The sequence below is a fragment of the Phyllobates terribilis genome, unplaced genomic scaffold (assembly GCF_046119375.1).
Source record: "Phyllobates terribilis strain yellow unplaced genomic scaffold, ASM4611937v1 Scaffold_11__3_contigs__length_659146591, whole genome shotgun sequence".
Classification (NCBI taxonomy): Eukaryota; Metazoa; Chordata; class Amphibia; order Anura; family Dendrobatidae; genus Phyllobates; species Phyllobates terribilis.
In genome coordinates this window covers 124,526,011-124,540,118 of record NW_027362771.1, presented here as the reverse complement: position 1 = coordinate 124,540,118, position 14,108 = coordinate 124,526,011, and the positions used below count along the sequence as shown (strand labels likewise).

At 43.6% G+C, this 14,108-nt stretch overlaps 1 protein-coding gene across 2 annotated transcripts in view; it reads right to left on the bottom strand.

The window, feature by feature from the left end:
- Positions 1-14,108, bottom strand: part of NUAK1 (NUAK family kinase 1) — a 136,936-nt gene that overhangs the window by 17,484 nt on the left and 105,344 nt on the right. For both annotated transcript variants that reach the window (XR_012251194.1, XM_073651587.1), the window contains exons 3-4: positions 9,198-9,349; positions 4,256-4,321 (exon numbers count right to left, since the gene is read on the bottom strand). Coding sequence is in view for 1 of the 2 variants with exons in the window: in XM_073651587.1 (XP_073507688.1) it covers positions 4,256-4,321; positions 9,198-9,349 (218 nt within the window). In the remaining variant the exon portion in view is untranslated. The remainder of the gene's footprint in view (positions 1-4,255; positions 4,322-9,197; positions 9,350-14,108) is intronic.

Here is a 14,108-nt window from a genome sequence, read left to right as displayed (position 1 = left end):
GGTCTCTGTAACGCTCCTGCCGTCTTTCAAGAGTTGGTCAATGACATCTTCCGGGACCTTCTCTACTCCTGCGTAGTGGTGTACCTGGACGACATCTTGGTCTTCTCTCCGGATCTCCAGACTCACCGGAGGGACGTTCGTCAGGTCCTGCTCAGGCTAAGGCAGAACCATCTCTACGCTAAATTTGAGAAGTGCCTCTTTGAGCAGACCTCGCTTCCGTTTCTGGGCTACATTATCTCTCATACCGGCCTACAAATGGATCCTGAGAAACTGTCTGCCATCGAGAAATGGCCCCGACCGGAGGGGTTGAAGGCCATTCAGCGATTCCTGGGCTTCGCCAACTACTACCGCCTCTTCATACCACACTTCTCTTCCCGGACGGCCCCAATTTCTGCGCTCACCCGTAAAGGTACTAATCCCAAAGAGTGGCCACCCGAAGCAGAGGAGGCCTTTCTTTCCCTTAAACAGGCCTTCTCTTCCGCCCCGGTGCTGCATCGCCCAGATGGCAACAAGCAGTTCTTCCTGGAAGTTGACGCCTCCTCCTCTGGAGCCGGAGCGGTACTTACTCAAAAATCATCTTCCGGGAGGATGGTAACTTGTGGCTTCTTCTCTAAACTCTTCTCCTCCTCTGAGCGCAACTATTCCATAGGAGACCGAGAGTTATTGGCCATCAAACTGGCATTGGAGGAGTGGCGTTACCTGCTCGAGGGGGCTCTTCACCCGGTAATAATTTACACTGACCACAAGAACTTGGCTTACCTCCAGCATGCCCAGAGACTTAACCCGCGCCAAGCCCGGTGGTCCTTGTTTTTTGCTCGTTTTGATTTTGTCCTTCATTTTCGCCCGGCTGACAAAAACGTCAAGGCGGACGCCTTGTCTCGATCCTTTCTGGTGTCTGATCTCGAGGAGGATCCGAAACATATCATCGATCCCGCCAGAGTAATGCAGGTGGCTCCCGTGAGTCTAAATCGTCTTCCTCCTGGTAAGACGTTCGTACCAGTACCTGATCGGGAGAAGATCCTACACTGGGGTCATTCTTCTAAACTAGCTGGCCACGCCGGTCAGAAAAAGACCCTCCAGCTTATTACCCGGCACTACTGGTGGCCTAACCTGCACAAGGATGTAATAGACTTTGTTTCTGCCTGTGTGTCCTGCGCCCGCAACAAAGTTCCGAGACACCTGCCGGCCGGCCGCCTCCTACCTCTGCCAGTACCTGCTGCCCCCTGGCAGCATATAGCGATGGACTTCATTACTGATCTGCCCGTCTCTGCCGGTTGTACGGTCATTTGGGTGGTCGCTGACCGCTTCTCCAAGATGGCTCACTTCATTCCACTGCCAGGTCTTCCGTCTGCACCCGAGCTGGCTAAAGACTTTATCCGCCACATCTTCCGTCTTCATGGCCTGCCCCGTCACATCGTGTCGGATCGTGGGGTACAGTTCACTTCCCGTTTCTGGAGAGCCACTTGTAAATTGCTGGACGTCACCCTGGACTTCTCCTCCGCTTACCACCCACAGTCTAATGGTCAAGTGGAGCGGATCAATCAGAACCTGACCAGTTACCTTCGGCACTTCGTTAATGCCCACCATTCTGACTGGGTGGATCTCCTGCCATGGGCCGAATTCTCGTACAACAATCACGAGAGCGAGTCTTCCTCCAAATCCCCGTTTTTTGTAGTCTACGGTCAGCATCCTCGGATCCCGTTTCCCGTCTCCACCTCGGCGGACAATCCGGCTGCGGAATCTCTTGTTAACAAATTTTCCTCCATATGGGAGAGTACCCGGTCCGCACTCCTTCTGTCATCCGAGCGTATGAAAAGACACGCTGACAAAAAACGTCTGGACCCTCCTCAATTCCGCCCTGGGGATAAAGTCTGGCTCTCGTCCAAATATGTCCGGCTCAAGATCCCTTCCTATAAGTTAGGGCCTCGGTTCATCGGCCCACTGGAGGTCATCAGTCAGATCAACCCGGTGGCCTATAAATTGAAACTCCCGGCCAACTTACGGATCCCTAACTCCTTCCATGTGTCTCTCCTCAAACCTGTGGTGCTTAACTCTTTTTCCAAGTCTACAGGTACGCCTCCTGCTCCGGTTTCTGCTGAGGACGAGTTTGAGGTAGAGAACATTCTTGCCACCAAAAGGGTAAGAGGAAAGACCTTTTTCCTGGTAGATTGGAGGGGGTTTGGTCCTGAGGAGAGAACGTGGGAGCCCCGGGAGAACATCCATGCCCCTCTCATCCTAGCTAAATTTCTGTCTGGCCTAAAAAAGGGGGGGCCTAAAGGGGGGGGTACTGTAGTGCCGGCGTCCCTGCCCTCTGCTAGGCAGGGACGCTGCTCCCCTCACCGCTCTGCTCCGTGCCCGGCATCCTTCCCCCGCTCTGCTGTCAGCGCGCGCTCCGTCCCGGCGTCCTCCTCCTGCTCTGCTCTCAGCGCGCGCTCCTTCCCGGCCCCTGTGCTTAGGGCGCGCGCGCGCGCGCTCCCCTCCTCTTAAAGGGGCCGCGCGCGCGCCGCCCTAAAGAGTCCCAGGCCAATGGCCGGAGGACTTCATCATATATAAGGCACCTCCTCCAAAATGGAGGTGCCCGAGCAATGTTGTTTGCACCTGTGTCTCACCTGTGCTTCAGCCCTCAGGTCCCGTTGCCAGTTTCCTGCCAGTTTCCTGCCAGTTACCTGCCTGATTCCTGCCTGAATACTTGTTACCTGTCTGCCAGTCTGAGGTCCGACGGTCTGCCTTACTACTCCTGTCAGTCTGTCTAAAGGACCAGCCTGCCCGCTCACCTGGGAGCGCATATCAGCTACCTGCCTGCTTGCCTGAGGTTCGACGGTCTGCCTTACTACTCCGGTCAGTCTGTCTATGGACCAGCTTGCCCGCTCACCTGGGAGCGCTTCTCCGTTATCTGCCTGCTTGCCAGCCCGGAGGCTCCGTTGTCACGTGCTGTGACCACCAGCTATCTCAGAGACTCTTGCCCGCTCACCTGGGAGCGCATCTCCGTTACCTGCCTGCTTGCCAGCCCGGAGGTCCCGTTGTCACGTGCGGTGACCACCAGCTATTCCAGAGACTCTTGCCCGCTCACCTGGGAGCGCTTCTCCGTTACCTACCTGCCTGCCAGCCCGGAGGTTCCGCCGTCACGTGCCGTGACCACCTGCTATTCCAGAGACTCTCGCTTGCTCACCTGGGAGCACACATCTACCATCTGCCTGCTAGCCTACCCGGAGGCTCTGCCATCACAGGTCGTACCTACCCCTTACCCAGAGACTGCCCTGATCACTTGCCGTAACTCCCTGTCCGTTCACCCAGAGACTGCCACCCGCTCCCTTACAAGGGCCGCCCCCTTGTATAGTAGCTCAGAGGTTCCGCCTCCCGGACCCGTTACAGTCAGCATGCATGAATGTCTATTGGTTGGTAATATGAACTCATGAGCAATCAGATATGTAAAAAGGATATATTGGTGGACATTAAATATTCTTCTCTATTGACATATTGTTAGATACTATTAATGAAAGATCCACAGAAAAAGTTTATACTAATTTGTCTGCTGCTTGGGTTCCCCAATTCTAGCAGATCACTTGGGCAGCTTCCTTATTCAGTTGAGACAAAACCTTTAAGGTTATCCATGCAAATTATTTGGATGACCTATCCATTGGATGGATGTAAATGAAGTTGCACTGCTCAGCCCCATTCAATGAGTAGCAGCCGTGGTTGGGTAGTACAGAACAGCTCCTATACTCCTGAAAGAAGCTAATAAGCAGTATTCGGATGAAACTGGTAACAACTGTTCAGTGGGGGTGCTGGAATCTGACATGAATGACCTGTCCTCGTGATATGTCATCAATATAATTTGCTTGGAGAACCCCTTTAAATGTAATCTGTCACTAGGTTTTTGGTATATAATCTGAGAGCAGCATGATAGGGACAATAGGTCATGATTCCAGTGATTATTGCAGTTTCAGTTAAATCAGTGTTTTATCAGCAGGACATTATCACTAGAGGACCAGCTGTCTCGTGTCATACAGTCTTCCCGCTATGTATAACCATGTCTCAACCCCTGATTAGCATTCAGTTGCTAGATCTGCAGCAGGGAAAACAGTGATTTTATTAAAATGATAACGTTACTCCTACTGGTCTACATCACTAGAATCAGTGTATCTGCCCCAGCTGCTCTCCGATTACATTGCAAAAACCTGATGACAAATTTCCTTTAAGTGCTAGTTTCTTTTATAACATTATTAAAACATTCACAGAAATAAGTCTACCTTACCTTAATGTTACCATTTTCATCTAGAAGAATGTTTTCCAGCTTGAGATCTCTGTGTACAACACCATTCTGGAGAAATAAAAAAAAATGAATAAATGAAATAATATATAAAAATGATGGTTTTAGTAATACTCACTGAATAAAATTCCTTCACTATGCTATTACCAACCTAAAGTCTATCAGCAGGCTATCTATTAGTCACTTGCTATGTGGTTAAGACAAGAATGAGTGGAATCCATCCTCCCTACAAGGTATATGAAACAACAGAAGATTCTTCTGGTACCTTATTTCAACTCCCTTGGTCTGTAGTGTGCAGGAGCAATATAATCTGCAGCTTAGTGCCAAGATCTGGAAGTGCACGTCTAATTCCATTTGGGAGCCTCTCAGATATGCGATAAACATTTCACAAAGATATGCTTTGATTATGGAGGAAAAATGTGTTATAGCTGAGAGTTAAGATTATCCAAGCTTTAACATTTTCAGTTGGCACATAAGAGTCTTAGCCCCGCAAGGAGAAGTGTCTTGTGGTGTTTAGTCTGTGAGCTAGACAGCAGGAAGGATCTTCTATAAAAAGAATAGCCGACAGATAGTCATGTAAACTGTGCGATAATACAAATACAATTTTGTCACTTGGTTCTGTGGAAATGTAATATGCAGAATACAAACCGCTGACCTAAATGAATAATAAATAGTGATGAGCGAAGGTGCTCAGATAATGTGCTATCCAAGGGTGTTATCCGAGTATTGTGGGGGTCCTCTGTTAATATGTTTGAGTCCCTGCGGCCCCATGATTTGCAGTGGTAGACAGATGCATTGCCTATCTGTTAGGCAATCCCCACATTTAATGCAGCGGTCTACCGCCACAAAACATGGGGCCGCAGGGACTCAAACATATTAGCCGAGCATGCCTAACACCCGAGCATGCTTGGATAACATGTTATACTAGCACGTTCGCTCATCACTAATAATAAATGAAAGGATGTATGTAGGACATGTATGGTCAGCTTTACCTTCCCTTTCTCATTTGAAATAGGAAAAGTAACCTTTAGGACTCTTGTTTTTTGTACATGAAAAAATGGAACGATTTTCATTAGGGTTTGGTCAGAGTGTCATTTCAGTGTTTCATCAGCTTTTCCTTTTATTAAAAAAAAAAAAAAGATGAAGCTTCTCCAATGAAACACAGAAAAACGGACAGCACTAGAATGAAACCAAGACGCCATCAGTGTGCTGTCCGACTCTTTCATGTTTCCATAGACTTGAATGGAAACTTATTCAGATACATGTACACACAGTGAGCCACTATTAATTTGAATTACCTATTTGATGCTTTTCAAACTAGCAAATATACATTACAGGATATGTTTTTTGTTATGCGTTTAGCACAAGGGGTCCCCAACCTGTAGCTCGGGAGCCAGATGTGGTCGCAGGTCCATGATGTGTGGCTCGTGGTTGCCTGCCAGCTTGGTGTATTGCACCAGGTCTAGCAAACAGCTATGAAGAGCAGATCTCCAGATGGTGAATTTTGTGAGTAGTGCTGCACAGAAGAGCAGATCTGCATGTACATATTCTGGGCTTGGGGTTTTGGAGATAATTTAAGTATGGTAAGCTGGAGACCGGATGATGCTGCCTGTCACAGAAGGTGCTTGGACCTTGATACAACAGTGTGGTGGGAGAGACTGGTGGAAGAATACTGAGTGGAGGTATTGTGGGAACCCTCCGGGTCTTGGTATAGTGCCTCGGTGTGATTCCTGTGGAAAAGCTTTGGCTGTCATTATACCAGTAATGGGGGCTCAGTGTGTTGCTACTGTAAGGGGACAGGGAGCAGGATGTGGCTCGCGACTCTCTCTTAGACCTAAATATGGCTCTCGACCCTCTCTCAAAGCTGAATGCGGCTCTCAAGGTCAGAAAGGTTGGGGACCACTGGCTTACCATATGAGATGGGAATGCTCCCGCATGGCAAATACATCCATTGAGGTCCAACACACCTAACATTTGATAAGGCTGAAATTCTATATAATTGTGCCATCCGGATTTGTTCTTCTTTGTGTCTAAACTGATGACAATTGATGTTAAAATGGCATTAGTTGTCACCAGGCTTTTTATACCAGTTGCGGCTCAATACTCATGAACTGGATAAAAAGGATACAACATGTTGGCCCCGATTCATCATTGTCTTGTGTCTGTTTTTTATCTAGTTTTGTGTGTTTTTGCACCTTTTTTTTATTTGCACCTAATTCATTATTCTATTTGCCCCTTTTTTGCGGTATATTTTATATGTGCTCACCTATTTTCTGTTGCTCTTCCTACATTGTGGGAGCAGTTTAGCTATTCCAGATGTTTTTTCCTGATTTATCAATTGGCACTTTTTAAAAACTTGCAAAATTTGGCACAACTCCACTCTAGTCCACCCTCCTGGCATATTTTTGAATCCCCCAGAACTTGGAAGCAATTTTGCGCCATTTTTCAAAATGTGCAACTTTTGGGATCAAAAACTCACAAAAAAACAGTTCAAGACAGGAAAAAAGGACCATTTTTGACTGTGTGCCAAAATTATGAATCACGTGCTCCATTTTAAAAACTTTGGCACCAAAACAGCAACTAATACCACAAGACAAAAAAGGAAAGGGACTTCACAAAACCCGCCAATGATGAATCGAGGTCGCAGTGTTTTCTAATCCGCCTCTTTCAAGGTACTGGTGCAGCAGCTGTTGCACTGGATGAGTGTGAACAATCCTACAGCAAACTATGGCACCAGTTCTTGCATCAGTTTGGCTCTAGCATTTTCCTGCCACACTCATGGGAAAAAGGGTGGCTAAAAAGGGTCTAAAAGTAATCTTTTGGCACATAGTCAGCTGAGTATACATGTAAATTTACCTTTTTGTCATCTGCATTAAAAACTGTAGTTATGTTCTAAGATACCAAGGCATCTCAAAGAAATGTATACTGTGTGGTGTTCCTTGACATGACTAAGAGTGCGTTGCCTCTCGAAACGCTTTGATGTTGAGATTTTAAAAAAGCTGTATTGCTGATTTTGTCTTCTGCCAAGAACTTTATGTGAATAAAAAATTGTTCGTTGAGCTGGATTATCCCTATTTCTTTTGGTTGCCTCACGCCTTGAGGCGGCGTTTCATGGCTCAGAACACCATCAGGATGTCATTACGGTGAGCTGGATCTAATTTTGTTTCTTTCATGTGAATAGTAGCCTGTGGGTTTCGAACTGGCATTCGTGCACCTTTATAACATAGTAACATAGTAACGTAGGTTGAATAAAGACCTAGGTCCATCAAGTTCAACCTTTCCCCCCCAATTGTACATTTTGTGTAATTTAACTGTAACCCACAATGTTATGTGTATGGAGGAAATCGTCCAGCCCTTTTTTGAAAGCTGTTATAGTGTCTGCCATTACTATTTCTTGTGGTGGGGCATTCTACAGTCTGACTGCTCTGACTGTAAAGAAGCCTTTCCTGTTTAGGCACCAGAATCGCCTTTCTTCCACCCGTAATGAGTGCCCCCTGGTCCTTAGTAGGGTCTTTGGAAGGAATAAGTCATGTGCTAGACCTTTGTACTGACCCCACATATAATTATACATGTTAATGAGATCCCCTCTGAGGCGTCATTTTTCTAAGCTAAACAAATTGAACTTTTTCAACCTCTCATATGAGATGCCTTCCATCCCTTGTAATAATCTAGTTGCCCACCTTTGAACTGACTCTAACTTCTGAATATCCTTTTTAAAATGTGGAGCCTAAAACTGGGTCCCATATTCTAGATGTGGCCTCACCAGTGATTTATAAAGGGGTAACAGTACATTGGGATTGCGGGATTTTATTTCTCTTTTTATACATCCTAAAATCTTGTTTGCTTTTGCGGCTGCTGCTTGACATTGAGTACTGCTGCTCAGCAGCTTTATTTTGGTACATATGGCAGGAAAATCTCCCTTTTGGGAGATTTTCCTGCCAGATGTGCCAAACATAAAGCAGAATCACTATGTGATTATAGCATAATACATTTGTATTTTGCACTCATAAGAGAAAGATTTCTCCATGTCCAGATATGTGGTACCAAGACACATCTAAATGTTAAGGAGTTGGAAGATTAAAGGGGCTGTATGAGATTAGAAAAAAGTTCAGCTGCATTCAAGTGAATGTGCGCAACCTGTCATACTGGACACAGGAAAGGGGTGGAAGCTGTAACCCTTTGCTTATAGTGTCATACAAACGCATCACCTATTAGCAATAAAGTGTTATAACTAAAAGTTATCTCATGTGTCATGCCCAGATCTTTAGGCTCTATTCACAACACGTGTGAGCCTTCCATCTTATGCAGAAGGAAAAAAGTCATAAGAATTCATAAGAAAAACATAGCTGTCCTCCTATTTTCCTCTTTCTCACCATAAATTGTATTTTCAGCACCATGAAATAGGTTTCTGCAAATGCAGTTATCTTCATTCTTCACGGCCATAAAATACTAAAGCTTTGTATATTCCAGTACTGTTCCTGAAAGGTCAGCAGGATCTGAAAGGCTTCTTATCTGCACAAATATTTGCACAGTGAAAGCATCCATGAATTTTGTGTCTGTGTGATATTTTCAATGTCTGCGCTGTCATAAAACTAAAAATACACTCAGCCTATATTTCTGCAGCAGCCCCTGTCTTGTTCTATCTACTTCATAGAGTAAGAGCAAAATATATTAACTTTTTTTATACGTTGCAAGGGTCTTGCAGTTTATAGCAGAACAACACTTTAGCAAAAGTAGAGGCTTGACTAAAGAGAAAAAATACACAGCATATGGTGAGCAATATGATATGTGAAATATGGCAGCATAACATCATGCTGAAGGACTGAAGCATAAATCATTTTTTACGGCAAAGGAGATGTGAATCCAAAACCACCATATCTTCAGCCAAAGAATAAGCCTAGCAAATCCCAACATGTTGCCATCTTACCTTATGACAGTAGTGCACAGCGGAAACAATCTGACGAAAGAAATGCCTCGTTTCCCTTTCACTCAGTCTTCTCCTCTCGCTGATGTAATCATATAGTTCTCCTTTGCTTGCATATTCCATGATGATCACTATCTTATCTTTATTCTCAAACACTGTAAGAAGAACAGAATGATGTCACCATGCAAGTTCTAACACCAAGCCAAGCACAAGAACACATGTAAATCCATACGTTAAACATCAACACAATGTAACACAAATATTGCCACTTACATAACACATTTAAGGGCGTTATTCATCTTTGGGTTTTTTTTTGTCTTACTCAAAAGCTTATAATTGGGGCTATACATCATTTTTGCAATTGGGCTTCATTAAAATTTTTGCATCATTTGTAGTGATGATCAGATTCAAGTCGGATTTTCTGAAATACACTTGTCCATTGAAGAAGATTAAGTTCCATCAATAGGAAGAGAGAGATGGCAGTGGCAGTGTAATTGATTAATGCAGTTACATTACACACATTTCTCATATCTGTCTTCCGTCCTCTCTCCCTTTCCCCTTAGGCTATATTAATAATAAAACAGATTAGATATGGTATTGGTGGACAGCAAAATGTTCTAAATACCATTCAAAGGCCACTGGACTTCTTGAGATTCGCAGCAAATAAATTTGCGGTAAATCAAATTTTTGGGAAATATTCGTTAAATCTGACAAAAAGGTTTGCTTATCTCTAATCATCAGCTTTCTATAGCGTCTGTGTTGCACTGTCTATTGCTGGCTGCAGAATGAGTTAAAGAGATTGTCCACTACAATGTGTAGTGAGCAGATCAATTTAAACCCTGGAAATAAGGCTTTCTTCAAATACCTTGCATCTCCAAATGTGCCTGTGAGAAGCTATCGCAGTCTGCTCACCCCCATCACGTGACCCCTGCATGCAGCTGCCTCTGGTGTCCAGTGATGTCACGTCAACTTCCGGAATTGGAAGCTGACCCGGCATCACCGAGGCGGGACCCAGTCTCCCTGGAGTTTCACCGCACATCACAGCCCAGCATCGCGGACAGCAATAGCACCGCTCACAGGCACATTTGGAAATGGAAGATATTTGAAGAAAGCCTTATTTCCAAGGTTTAAATCAATCTGAATTAACTGAGAATCCATCTGTCAGCCAGTTATAATGGTCTGAGAGGGAGATTGTAACTCCTTTTTATCAAGTCTTTTTCTGAGCTCCTTCCAGCTGATTTATGACCACAGACCACATCAAAGTTAGATGTGCAGTGAAACAAAGAGTTGTCAAAATTTTAATGAGACACAATTGCAGAAATGAATTTTAGCCCCAAATACATGCATTTAAGTAAAATTAAAATTATCCTTAAAAGTGGACAACCTCTCTAATGTCCCAGCGTGCTTTTCATGTAGAATATGATCATTAAATGTAAATAACATCTATAAACTCTTGAGATATTTTCTATAATTATTATGATTACAAAGGACCACTAAAATACATTTTAACAATTTTGTTATGATCTTTGAACGGAAATAAAATCTATAAAATCCTTAGATATTTCCTGTAAAACATTCCTATAATTCTAGAAATGCTTAGGATGCTTGCTCTGTAGGTTTTTCATCCTATCTACAGTCATGGCCAAAAGTTTTGAGAATGACACCAAAATTATATTATCACATGATCTGCTGGCCTCTGGTTTTTATTAGTGTTTGTCTGATGTTTATATCACATACAGAAATATAATTGCAATCATATTATGAGTACCAATAGGTTATATTGACAGTTAGAATGAGTTAATGCAGCAAGTCAATATTTGCAGTGTTGCCCCTTCTTCTTCAAGACCTCTGTAATTCTCCCTGGCATGCTCTCAATCAACTTTTGGACCAAATCCTGACTGATAGCAGTCCTTTCTTGCATAATCAATGCTTGCATTTTGCCAGAATTTGATGGTTTTTGTTTGTCCACCCGTCTCTTGATGATTGACCACAAGTTCTCAATGGGATTAAGATCTGGGGAGTTTCCAGGCCATGGACCCAAAATCTCTATGTTTTGTTCCATGAGCCATTTAGTTATCACCTTTGCTTTATGGCAAGGTGCTCCATCATGCTGGAAAAGGCATTGTTGGGCGCCAAACTGCTCTTGGACGGTTGGGAGAAGTTGCTCTTGGAGGACATTCTGGTACCATTCTTTATTCATGGCTGTGTTTTTAGGCAAGACTGTGAGTGAGCCGATTCCCTTGGCTGAGAAGCAACCCCACACATGAATGGTTTCAGGATGCTTTACAGTTGGCATGAGACAAGACTGGTGGTAGCGCTCACCTCTTCTTCTCCGAATAAGCTGTTTTCCAGATGTCCCAAACAATCAAAAAGGGGATTCATCAGAGAAAATGACTTTGCCCCAGTCCTCAGCAGTCCACTCCCTGTACCTTTTGCAGAATATCAGTCGGTTCCTGATGTTTTTTCTGGAGAGAAGTGGCTTCTTTGCTGCCCTCCTTGAAACCAGCCCTTGCTCAAAGAGTCTCCGCCTCACAGTGCGTGCAGAAGCACTCACACCAGCCTGCTGCCATTCCTGAGCAAGCTCGGCACTGCTGGTAGTCCGATCCCGCAGCTGAAACAGTTTTAAGATACGGTCCTGGCGCTTGCTGGTCTTTCTTGGGCGCCCTGGAGCCTTTTTGACAACAATGGAAGCTCTCTCCTTGAAGTTCTTGATGATGCGATAGATTGTTGACTGAGGTGCAATGTTTGTAGCTGCGATACTCTTCCCTGTTAGGCCATTTTTGTGCAGTGCAATGATGGCTGCACGTGTTTCTTTAGAGATAACCATGGTTAACTGAAGAGAAACAATGATACCAAGAACCAGCCTCCTTTTAAAGTGTCCAGTGATGTCATTCTTACTTAATCATGACAGATTGATCGCCAGCCCTGTCCTCATCAACACCCACACCTGTGTTAATGGATCAATCACTAAAATGATGTTAGCTGCTCCTTTTAAGGCAGGACTGCAATGATGTTGAAATGTGTTTTGGGGGTTAAAGTTCATTTTCTGGGCAAATATTGACTTTGCAAGTACAGTAATTGCTGTTAAGCTGATCACTCTTTGACATTCAGGAGTATATGCAAATTGCCATTACAAAAAATGACGCAGTAAACTTTGGAAAAATTACTATTTGTCTCATTCTCAATACTTTTGGCCATGACTGTATATGTGGAAATGTCTGGTAGAGATAACAATGTTATTAAAATGTATAAAATAGTGTAGGATAATATCTCCAGACATACAATAACATTTATAGAGTCTTGAAATTACAGAAGGCAAAGACCTATTCGGTCTCCATGAATATTCGTTTCATGGATAAGCAGGTCAGACCCTTTAGCTACCTTGGCGACTAATTTTCCCATCTACAGCAGTTGTGATCACACAGCTGAACAGTGGAGAATGACCTTCAAAATGACCAATGTTATCCAGTAATCAGATTTGATGAGATTATATTTGAACATGCCATTAAAAGGAATCTGTCACCAGGATTTTGCCTCCTAATCTGAGAGCAGAGTAATGTAGAAACAAAGAAGCTAATTCCAGCAATGTGACACTTACTGGGCTGCTTAATGTAGTTTTGATAACATTACTTTTTTATCAGCAGGAGATTATCACTAGAGGACTAGTAAACCTGCTGCCAGGTAGTCCTACATATTCATGAGCTCTATATGAACCCTCCCACACTGCTGTTTGGCAGCTTTCTGCCTATGCACAGTGTACACAGACAGCTGCCAATTAGAGGTGTGGGCGGGGTTATACAGAGCTCAGCATTAGAGAACTGCTAGATCTACAGCAGGTAAATCAGTGATTTTATCAAAAAGACAGCAAGCAGCCCAGTAAGTGATACATCGCTGAAATCGGGGTCTCTGCCCCTAAATCATGCTCTTATCATAAATATGTAAATACATAGCAAAAACCTGGTGACAGATTCCCTTTAAACCTCAATACCCAATGATCCCAGATTATTTCAGTCTACAGCCAATGCTCACTGCAAAAACAAGTCTCTTTGTGATAGATCTGTCCACACAACCTGAAACCCAACCTTTACCTACTCTTTGCTTGGCTGGAGTGGCAGAACTGTATGATTTTGGTTTGAAGCAATAATGGTGAAAGGCATAATCAACTCAAAGATGTTGTTAAACTACCCAGTGATGTCCAGTAATTCTAAAATTTGAGATGTGGTAGCCCATTTCTAAGGGCGAAATTTCACATGAAAATAAATTGGTATACACAAGAACAAATCAACAGTTACCATTTGAAGACTGGTAGGCATTGGTATGAAACAAATGCCAGGTCTTCAAATATTTTTTCAAAACTTCGATTGCTTTTGAGACAGCTTGTTTTTTCTCTTGTCTCATATGCCAACATCTAACAGATACCTGTTTACACAAGGAAATATAATGTCAACAATTTTAGGTCACCGTTTAAGAATCCCTCCCATCTAAAATTGTTATTACCTAATCCAATCTAAGTATGTCTCTGGTGTAGGGTAAGTGCATTCTAATTCTTACCAATCACATTCTTCTATGGTTTACAGCATAAAAATGATCCTTTCCGGGATCACGTGACCTCATATCAGACTAGACAGCTTAATGTGTGCATTCTTAATGTAAGTCTATGGAGTCTTGCTCTGAGTCTCATAGATGTACATTGGGAAAGCAGCACCACCACACACATAAGATTGTGTGTGAGCCACCATAGAATGGAAATCCAGAAGAGGACTGGAACAGAACTGGAGAGAAGATGGTGATCAGTAAATGTTTTGATGCACTTACATTACATTGAAACATATTTGGAAGATATTAGGAAATAAAAAAAATAGCTAGAAATGTTTTTTTTCACCAGGCCAGGTCATGTACTCCCATTTCCGACCA